General features: G+C 45.5%; 1 protein-coding gene across 1 annotated transcript; it reads right to left on the reverse strand.

Annotated features, from left to right (window-relative positions):
* Positions 1-7,485: 7,485 nt before the first annotated feature.
* LOC126928295 (uncharacterized) lies at positions 7,486-8,896 on the reverse strand. The gene is made up of 2 exons (XM_050744106.1): positions 7,769-8,896; positions 7,486-7,695 (listed from the first exon to the last, which is right to left on the reverse strand). Exons 1-2 carry the CDS (start codon positions 8,894-8,896, stop codon positions 7,486-7,488), a joined length of 1,338 nt encoding a protein of 445 aa, XP_050600063.1.
* Positions 8,897-10,179: the final 1,283 nt, after the last annotated feature.

The following is a 10,179-nucleotide window of genomic DNA, read 5'->3' on the forward strand; positions in this document are numbered from 1 at the left end:
CAGCGTCTAAACGTTTCCATTGGCTACGGACTTACGTACGTCGAGTCACAGTTGAAAAATTTCCTGTAAATTTCTGATAACACGGAATACTATCTCGTCGAATTGATTTATAAAATTCGATTGACGTTAATAGTAGAAATTTTCTGATCGGTTATTATTTGTTTTTCAAAAATACATTATCCGAGATAAAATTGAAACCTCGAGACAAAATTTCTGTCAACACAAGATACTATTTCGTCGAATCGTCTGTAAAATTCTAATGACGTTCGTTAGAAATCTTCTAACTGATTATTATTTGCTTCTCAAAGGTACGACATTATTCGGTAATAATTCAAAATCAAGAGTACACTACGTGCGCACGTAGTAGAGTCTCGCTTATTGATAGCGCGCCTATTGATAATAATTCCTCTCTCATTTTCGATAATAGGCGAGAATAGGCAAAATTTAATTAGAATTATCGGAACTTTAATTATTGCACTTACGGAGTTTTATAACAATTATGGATTTTTATCTATTTTCAAGCTGAGCTAACGGTATATGTATAAGAGGATAACAAAGAGATGACGATATTCTTGCGCGCACTTTAACAAGCAACTTGAAACGACTTGGATACTATGGACCAACAGCGATCTAATGAGATTTTCGCTGCTTATACCTTCACGTACGCTATATAAAACCGCCATCAATAAAAATTCACGATTCACGGAAAGAAAGAGAATATAAAGGAGTGCATTTCTGCCGTGTGAAAAACGTTAACGGCGGTGCTGGGTGACCTCGTTAACCGAACACGTGGATTTTCGTGGTAATACCTTTTTCTATCGTGCCTGCATAATTCCACCGTAATGAGTGGCTTTGATGCTTATAATTCCACCGGTATCGCTTCCGATAGCAGAGTTTCCAGCTAACGATACTTCTCTTCGCTTTGACCAAATGTTTCATTCCATCATAATCCTTAACAAAGTCAATGTGGAAATTTCATCAGAGAAGAGAACCTTGAAATTTCTTAATTCCGTAGAAAACAGTATCAATTGTGCGTTACTAAATTCCTACGCGAATAGGTACAGTATCGTAGAAAATATGAGTAGGAGGAGCTTGAGTGAAACTTTGGTTGTTAATGGCATCGATAGTAGATGTGTCGCTATGTTTCCTTTGAGTTTAGTGTTGCAAAAGCACCAAGATTATAGGAATTTAGAGAGGATTATCCGGACAAAGACGACTATATAGAGACAGCCTTAACGTAGAGGAAGGAAATAATAATGACCCGAAAAATAATTATCATTAAATTAAAAATAAAGCAAACAAATTACATCTGTACTTAAAAACTATCTATTTATATCTTAAAAAGGTCTAGTATTTACCGCGTAACCGATAGTTAGACTAAAAAGAAAATTCATAATAATCACTACTCTTGTTGTTGTTACACGAGACAATCTCACCTTAAGATATTTAACCAATTTCATAGCAATAAAAATAATGGTTGGAACGAAAATGTCCTAAAGGATGTAACACAATTGAAGGATATTCAAAGGAATTGTGCGAGCATTTTATGCGGTTAATTTAATCAAGTAGGCGCCGACATAAATCCAGGCGAGCGCATTCTCGCGAATGTCGTGGAAAAAGGAATACTCTCGAGTATTTCAGGCACTATAGGCAAGGGTCTTTTGTGAGCTGCATAATAGTAAAAGCATACTTGATAATTGGCGTCCCTCGATCCACGAAAGACAATGCAAACTCGTGTTTACACACGAACATGTACACAATTCTTTGGCAAAGGAATTTAAGCAAATTTATGCCTGTAAATGATAGTTCACGCGAATTGACGATTCATCGCCTCTCGAGCGCAATTGATATCGTTCCAAGGTAGCCATTGTTGACTCGTTACATTCTCGAAATTTCTCTCCCGATTTTATCGCCTTAGCAATGTGTACGTTGGCAATAATGCACCTTTTTCCAAAAAAACATGTCGTTGGGGGCCAATTAATCTGACGTCATTCAGCTTTGAGACAATTTACGATAAGTGTAGTAGGTGAAATACAATTCAGTAGGGTCGTAAAGCGTTAAGCAAGGTCACTAATTGATCTAACTACAATTAAGGCCGTACGTAAGAGTCTGCCCCAGATTTTAAAAATTTATATCATCGCCAGTGGTTCAACGACGTGTCATAAAGTTGGAGTTTTCAATATAGAAATTACTCGAAAATATTATTCTGTTTTTAAATAAATAAACTTTTTGGAAATAGAATTTTGGGAACAGAAGTAGAACTGCAGAAATAGAAGCAGGATTTCATTCACTTGGACTCTATTTGTTGGAAGGAAGTTTTATTTAATATCCGACTAACTGAACTTTTGTCGATTGAATTCACTTATCTACTATTTTACCCACTCGAGATATTCAGAACGGATGAACACAAGGTGTAATGAAACTGTTCAAACTTTGAATCATCCCTTAAACTCGAAGTGTCTCGTTTAATTCGACAGAGAGCCGGTAAACCGATCTCCGGCCACTTTAATCATCCAACAATTTCACGCTGAGATTCGCTCGAACGCCGCTATCTTTCCCGGTTGACGCGAAATCTCATTCGAAGATGGAAGAACCTTCAACCGTGTGGAACAGCAGTTGTATTTTCGAGCTATCGCGGGGTGACGCAATCGCGAGGAAACACGTCAACGGGAGTCGTAAATTCCCGTTACGATCCTAATGATCGACGCCGCGAGTAGATCGATCCCCTGATTTCCGTTAAGATAATAGGGGTGGTTGAATTAATATAACTCCGTGATTGGTAGGGTTATGATCATATTTTTCTCCAACAGCTTCGTTTAATCACACACAATAGTAACGTCGTTGAGTCTGAAGATTGCCTGGATCTTGCTCAGATTCTGACTGCCAATCTGAGAGAGGAAGGCTCGTGGGTCGTAGTAGATGTGGCGATTGATCAGATCCAACTTTGACTGAATCGAATCAACAGGATCAACCGAAAGATTGAATGAGGAGACGTCGACTGCTTGACTCCGACTGTTTGACTTGGGTGGCTTGCACTGACGACTGACTCGAACGACTGACTGATTCGTACTACTCGAACGACTAACTCGTACTACTACGAACGACTGACTCGTACGTCTACCTGTGTCAATGACGATGGAGGTTTTGAACGAAGTAAGCTGATTCGTTGTTCGTACTTTCCGTTATGAACATGAGGACACAGATCCCCGTTACCATTAGCTAAGACGTTAACGGTTGAAGTTGGGATATGGAAGCATCCTAACGGCATGACTCGTGGGAAAACCCAGATGTTTCTAATCTCTAAATGCCTGATTTTCCTTGTCATATAATTAACAATTTTTCCCGTCATAACTACCAGCTTACTCCGTAATATTTAAGAACGTTCAATAAACCTAAGGACCTTTTAAGTACCCGCTATAAACCGAAAATGCTTGCAGGATTCAAGGTTTCTGCAAGCTAATGAGAATCGGTTTATGGTGGGCCTTAGTTTTATTGAGGGTTCTCTAATGACGTTTGGGTCTGGACGGTCAGACATTAAAGTACGTCGCGCGGACCTCTTCACGCGACGTAACATCCTCCCCCCGTTGAGAGAATCCCGATCAAAAGTCCATGGATGGTATCAGGGGGAACTTTCGTCTGCGTTCTCCGCTGTTCGTGGTTGTCCGGGTTCCTCCGATTCCGGTTGACAGGGTAGTGGAATCAATCGTTTGACGCCGCGATCCAGGATGCTCGTCGCTGTCTTCACCGTGGTTGTCCGTATAATTCCGTCGGCTCCTGGGTGGACCTTAATGACGCGGCCCAAGGGCCAATGCATAGGTGGAACGTTGTCTTCTCGGAGAATTACGATTGTGCCCTCACGAATGCCATGTTTGCCCTTGTACCATTTGCTACGGCTGGTTAATTCGTTGAGATATTCTCGGTGCCATCGACTCCAAAATTCCTGCTTAAGCTGATGGATACGTTGCCAGTTAGATAAGTGGCTTGGTTGGATTGTCCTAAGATCTCGTTCCCGAATGTTGGTAAATGTGTCGCCTAACAAAAAATGTCCGGGAGTGAGGACTGGGAGATCGTTAGGATCTGTTGAGATGGGAGTAAGTGGACGGGAATTCAACATCGCTTCGATCTCAATAACCAGAGTATTGAGATGCTCGAAGGTCAAGAGTTCCGTGCCAACGGTGCGAATAAGATGCCGTTTAAATGATTTCACCGCGGCTTCCCATAAACCGCCAAAATGTGGTGAATTCGGAGGGTTGAATGACCACTGTATCTGCCGATCGGTGAGGAAGGTCTGCACCCTTTCTTGATGGTCGTCGGATTGTAATAGGAGGTGAAGTTCTTTCAACTCCCTGTTTGCTCCGACGAAGTTAGTTCCGTTGTCCGAAAGGATGGTCGCACAATGTCCTCTCCGAGAGATAAACCGGCGGAGCGCGGCAAGGAATGCGTCGGTTGTCAGATCGCTCACTAATTCGATATGAACGGTTTTGGTAGCCAGGCATATGAATATGGCGACGTACACCTTTACCCTTCGGCGATTACGATCCCTTCTCTCCTTGACATAGAACGGGCCGCAATAATCAACCCCGATGTTCGTAAAGGGCCGCGACTCGGTGATCCGTGACTCCGGCAGGTCTCCCATCAGATATTCTACTGATGGTGGATTGGCTCGGCAACAACGGACGCAGTTCTTGATGGTGCGCCATACTTGGCTTCGGCCGTCGACAGGCCAATAACGTTGTCTAATAGCGTATAGTGTGGCCTGGGTTCCGGAATGATGGTTGCGTCGATGCTCCTGGTCGATAATGAGCTCAGTCACTGATGATTTTGGCAGAATGATCGGATGCCTTTGGTGGAAGGGCATCTGTGAGTTAGTGAGTCATCCTCCGACTCGTATTATCCCTTCATTGTCGAGGAAAGGATTTAGGCGTTGGAGTTTCCCTCCCACGGACGTGGTCCGATCTTTTTGTAGTGAGCGAATCTCCTTCGAAAAATGGATGTTTTGTAGGAGTCTAAGCAATCTATTTTCTGCCGAAATGAGCTCATCTACTGTTAGAGATACTGCCCGGCTTTGCTTCTGTCTCCATCGAAAGCAGCGAGCGACGACTCTGGTTAGTTTTGACCATGACGAGTATTTTTCTAATATCGTATGGTCGACTGGGTTCGCTGCCAGGCAGGGTGACCTCTGTTGCTCAGGAATTTCGCCCGACGTAGTTGGGTTCCATGTTGGCCAATGCTCTTCGTTTTGCTGGAGCCATTATGGTCCATTTTTCCAAATGGACGGGCGCAGGAACTCCTTGGGCGTCTGACCTCGTGAGATGAGGTCCGCTGGGTTGTCGGCGGTGGGTACATGACGCCAATCGGAGAGGTTAGTCTTGAGTTGGATCTCGGCTACTCGGTTCGCCACAAATGTTTTTAACATATGCGGCGAGGTTTTGATCCACTGGAGCACGATGGTGGAATCAGTCCAGTATACGATCCGAGAGATCTCGATCGTCAGGGCTTTCTGGATTGATGCGATCAGGGTAGCCAGACGGAGTGCTCCGCTCAGTTCGAGTCGTGGGATCGTCTGTGTTTTGAGCGGAGCGACCTTTGACTTCGCGGTGAGTAGATGGGATTGGATGGAGCCGTCGGAACTAATGGTGCGGAGATAGACGCAGGCTCCGTAAGCCTTCTCGCTGGCATCGCAAAACCCGTGGAGTTCCATCCTAGTCGCTGCTGGTATTACAGCTTTTCGTGGAAACCGGACGTTGTTTATCAACGCTAATTGGGTGTAGTACCGGCTCCATTCCGTATGCAAATCCGCGGGAAGTGATTCATCCCAGTTGATCTTTAATGACCATATATGTTGCAAAATAATCTTTGCTCGAATTATCACTGGAGCTAGCAATCCTAATGGATCATAAATTCTGGCGATCACCGAACTTATTGATCGCTTTGTAACGCGTGGGAGATCAGCTAGGGTATCGACCGAATAGAGGATTGAATCAACTTGGGACTCCCAAAAAACCCCGAGGGTTTTTAGGGTCTGAGACTCACCTAATTGTAGCTTCCGGCATTTGTCTTGTTCGGATAGCCCCTTCAGTACGTCCGAATCGTTGGACGCCCATCCTCTAATATTGAAGCCGCCTGATTGCAGAAGGTCGGTGAGCTCCTTCCGAATCGACAGTACCTCTTCCTTCGTATCAGCTCCGGTGAGGGCGTCGTCTACGTAGAAGTCTCGCTTTAATACCAGTGATGCTCGCGGGAATTGGTGTCCCTCGTCGTCTGCCAATTGTTTGAGACACCGTATGGCCAAGTATGGAGCGGCTGACAACCCAAACGTCACGGTGTTAAGTTGATAGGAGTCGATCTCACCGTCGGAATTGCGCCACAGAATTTGTTGATATTTCCTATCTTCTGGGCGTATCAATATCTGGCGATACATTTTTTCAATATCGCCAGTTAGAACATACTGGTGAGACCGGAATCTAAGTAGGATGTCGAATAGATCCTCCTGCAACTTTGGTCCGGTGAGCAAAGTATCGTTTAGCAATACTCCAGTGTTGCTTGCCGCTGATCCATCGAACACAACCCGGAGCTTAGTGGTGTCGCTTGATTCCTTGATCACGCTGTGATGTGGCAGATAATACTCGTGATTAGCGAGGTGACCAGGGTCGATCTTCGTCGCGTGACCCAAGTCTATGTACTCTTGGATCACATTACTGTACGCGATTTCGTATGAGTTATCGCGTTGGAATCGGCGGTGGAGTGATGCGAGTCGTCTCATCGCTAGTGCCTTGGTTGATCCAAGGGATGGGAGCTGGCTGTGAAATGGAAGGGCGACAATGTATCGTCCTTCGCTGGTGCGTCGGACGTGATCTCGGAAGTGTTTTTCGCATCGTCGCTCTGCCTCTGAGAGATGTTGAATCGGGGGTCCTTCGTCGATTTCCCAAAACCGCGCGAGATCAGCTTGCAGAGCCGTTGTGGAGGCGTGGAATGCATTTGTCGCGATTTGGTAAGTTGGACTCCCCCCGATTACCCAGCCGAATCGGGTTTTCTGTAAACGCAGTTCCGGCTCGTCTGGTCGCGTCAGATTAATCTGTCCGACGCACATCGAAGCAAGTGTCGTACCTGAACTCAGTAAGACATCGATCGGACCTGGCACATGAAATCGTGGATCGGCCAGATTGATATTCTTTGGTATTTCCAATGTCGAGCGATCGATGTGTTGACTTGGGATCAGGGTCGAGATAGCCGGAATGACGAGGAACGTTATTGTACGTTCATAGCTGCCGTCGGTTGACGTGATCGTAGCCGTTATGTATCGCCTTGCCGTCGTCGTTAAAGTATCGAGAACCCCAATTGGGACCGAACACTTCTTTTGTTTTATTCCAAGGGAATCGGCTAGTCTTCTAGTAATGAAGTTCATGCTGGATCCAGTATCGAGCAACGCACGGCAACGAATAGGTTGCCGTTTGTCGGTCAGCATGTTAACTTGTGCTGTAATTACTAGGTCATTGCACAATAATTTGGGATCTGATGATCGGGTTTGATCGGTCCTTGTTGGGGTTCGGCGTGCCTGGCGTCAATTGTGTGTCTGTCTCGGACTGGTTGATGGACTTGAAGTCCGTGAAGTCCTTGGGTTGTGCTTCCTTGCGACCTTCCGAGTCTTTGACGGGGATGTCGATGATCTCCTGCTGGAAGGGGAGGAACCTTGATCTGAATTGGAGGAAGTCGACCTTACCTTTTGCCTGTCCCGATGTAGCATTGTATGATGGCGACCTCCACACACCCTACAAGACCCGGCATGACAATCCCGAGTTGTGTGTCCCGCACTCAGGCAGTTCAGACACAGGAGTGCACTTTTGACCTCCTTCAAGCGTTCACTGACGCTTTTGGCTCTGAAGGCGTCGCAATGCCAAATGGAGTGTTGGCCCTTGCAAGAATGGCAGGAATTCTTGACCCGGGATGCGGTGAATGTCTGTCCTCGTGTCTTACGCTGTCGGATTCTTTTGGATTGGTCCGGTGTTTTAATTTGTTTGATATCGGAAGGTGAGATGCCTGTGAGCGCTAGATTCTCGAGGTAATCTAGCAAATCGGTGTATTGAGGCACCTCCTTGTTGGTCAAGGTTAGCTCCCATTGTTGCCTGACGTAATCGGGTAGTTTGGAGCTGATGAGATTAAGAATGAGGCTATTCGGATGTACGGTTTGTCCCAAACTGCTTAGTGCGTCGAGGTTCTGTCTTACGACATTGGCCAAGTCTCTTAGGGCCATTGGAGAACAATGCGTCAGCTTTGAGTAGTCAATGATTGCAAATCCATGGCATGACACGATGCGTCGCGGACAATCGTACCTCTGCTTGAGAAGGCTCAGCGCCTTCGGATAGTTCTCCTCATGGAAAACTAGAGAATTCACACAACTCGCGGCTTCCCCTACTAAGGAAGCCCGCACATAATGGAATTTTTGTAAGGTGGTTAGGTGAGAGTTCATGTCGATAGTCGAGTTGAATGTGTTAAAAAATGCGTTCCAATTTTCGAATTTCCCGTCGAATGCTGGTAGCCGCATTTCTGGTAAATGCATTTTCGCTTCGGGAAAATCGGTGCCCTTTGATGGCGGCGGGATTGAAGATGGCTTTCCTTCCCGGAGATGCTGTATTCTCTCGTCCAGGGAACTGTACTGTTCCGACGCTACGCGTTCCTGAACGATATCCTCGTCCTCGATGTCGTCCAACTCGTCCTGGAGTGATAGGAATCGTTTCCACCCGGTTTTGAGTAGGGCTTGAGATGATCTCAAATATGCAAGATCTTGCATGCCTGACTGTTCGTATCTATCGATGCGGTCCCTTATAGTCGTTAACGTGCCTTCGAACAATTTATCACGTCGTTTCCTCAAGTTGTTGATCTTAGCTGGGGTCGGCATGATTCGGGATGTGGATCGACTTGAAATCTTCTTAAATTGATTACTCAGTTACGTCGGGACGCTGCCTGGTTGCGTGCCTCGACCAGTGTGTATATCTTTTGAAGGTGTTGCTCCTGACGTCGCTGACCTTAATGCAGTGATACACTTCCGCTGTTGGATTCAAAGGGAACACGTGGCACTGTGTGTGGACACTTACTTGACACTGGCACGTGATCCGGCTCGAAGGACCATGTATTTTCGAGCTATCGCGGGGAGACGCAATCGCGAGGAAACACGTCAACGGGAGTCGTAAATTCCCGTTACGATTCTAATGATCGACGCCGCGAGTAGATCGATCCCCTGATTTCCGTTAAGATAATAGGGGTGGTTGAATTAATATAACTCCGTGATTGGTAGGGTTATGATTATATTTTTCTCCAACAGCTTCGTTTAATCACACACAATAGTAACGTCGTTGAGTCTGAAGATTGCCTGGATCTTGCTCAGATTCTGACTGCCAATCTGAGAGAGGAAGGCTCGTGGGTCGTAGTAGATGTGGCGATTGATCAGATCCAACTTTGACTGAATCGAATCAACAGGATCAACCGAAAGACTGAATGAGGAGACGTCGACTGCTTGACTCCGACTGTTTGACTTGGGTGGCTTGCACTGACGACTGACTCGAACGACTGACTGATTCGTACTACTCGAACGACTAACTCGTACTACTACGAACGACTGACTCGTACGTCTACCTGTGTCAATGACGATGGAGGTTTTGAACGAAGTAAGCTGATTCGTTGTTCGTACTTTCCGTTATGAACATGAGGACACAGATCCCCGTTACCATTAGCTAAGACGTTAACGGTTGAAGTTGGGATATGGAAGCATCCTAACGGCATGACTCGTGGGAAAACCCAGATGTTTCTAATCTCTAAATGCCTGATTTTCCCTGTCATATAATTAACAATTTTTCCCGTCATAACTACCAGCTTACTCCGTAATATTTAAGAACGTTCAATAAACCTAAGGACCTTTTAAGTACCCGCTATAAACCGAAAATGCTTGCAGGATTCAAGGTTTCTGCAAGCTAATGAGAATCGGTTTATGGTGGGCCTTAGTTTTATTGAGGGTTCTCTAATGACGTTTGGGTCTGGACGGTCAGACATTAAAGTACGTCACGCGGACCTTTTCACGCGACGTAACAGCAGTCAAACAGTGTATCAACGGAATGCTAAATCAAAGCTTTCGAAAGTGACTCTTATCGGTATAGTCACAATTTACGATAATGTGTTACGCACAGA

The sequence above is a fragment of the Bombus affinis genome, unplaced genomic scaffold (assembly GCF_024516045.1).
Source record: "Bombus affinis isolate iyBomAffi1 unplaced genomic scaffold, iyBomAffi1.2 ctg00000810.1, whole genome shotgun sequence".
NCBI classification, from domain to species: domain Eukaryota; kingdom Metazoa; phylum Arthropoda; class Insecta; order Hymenoptera; family Apidae; genus Bombus; species Bombus affinis.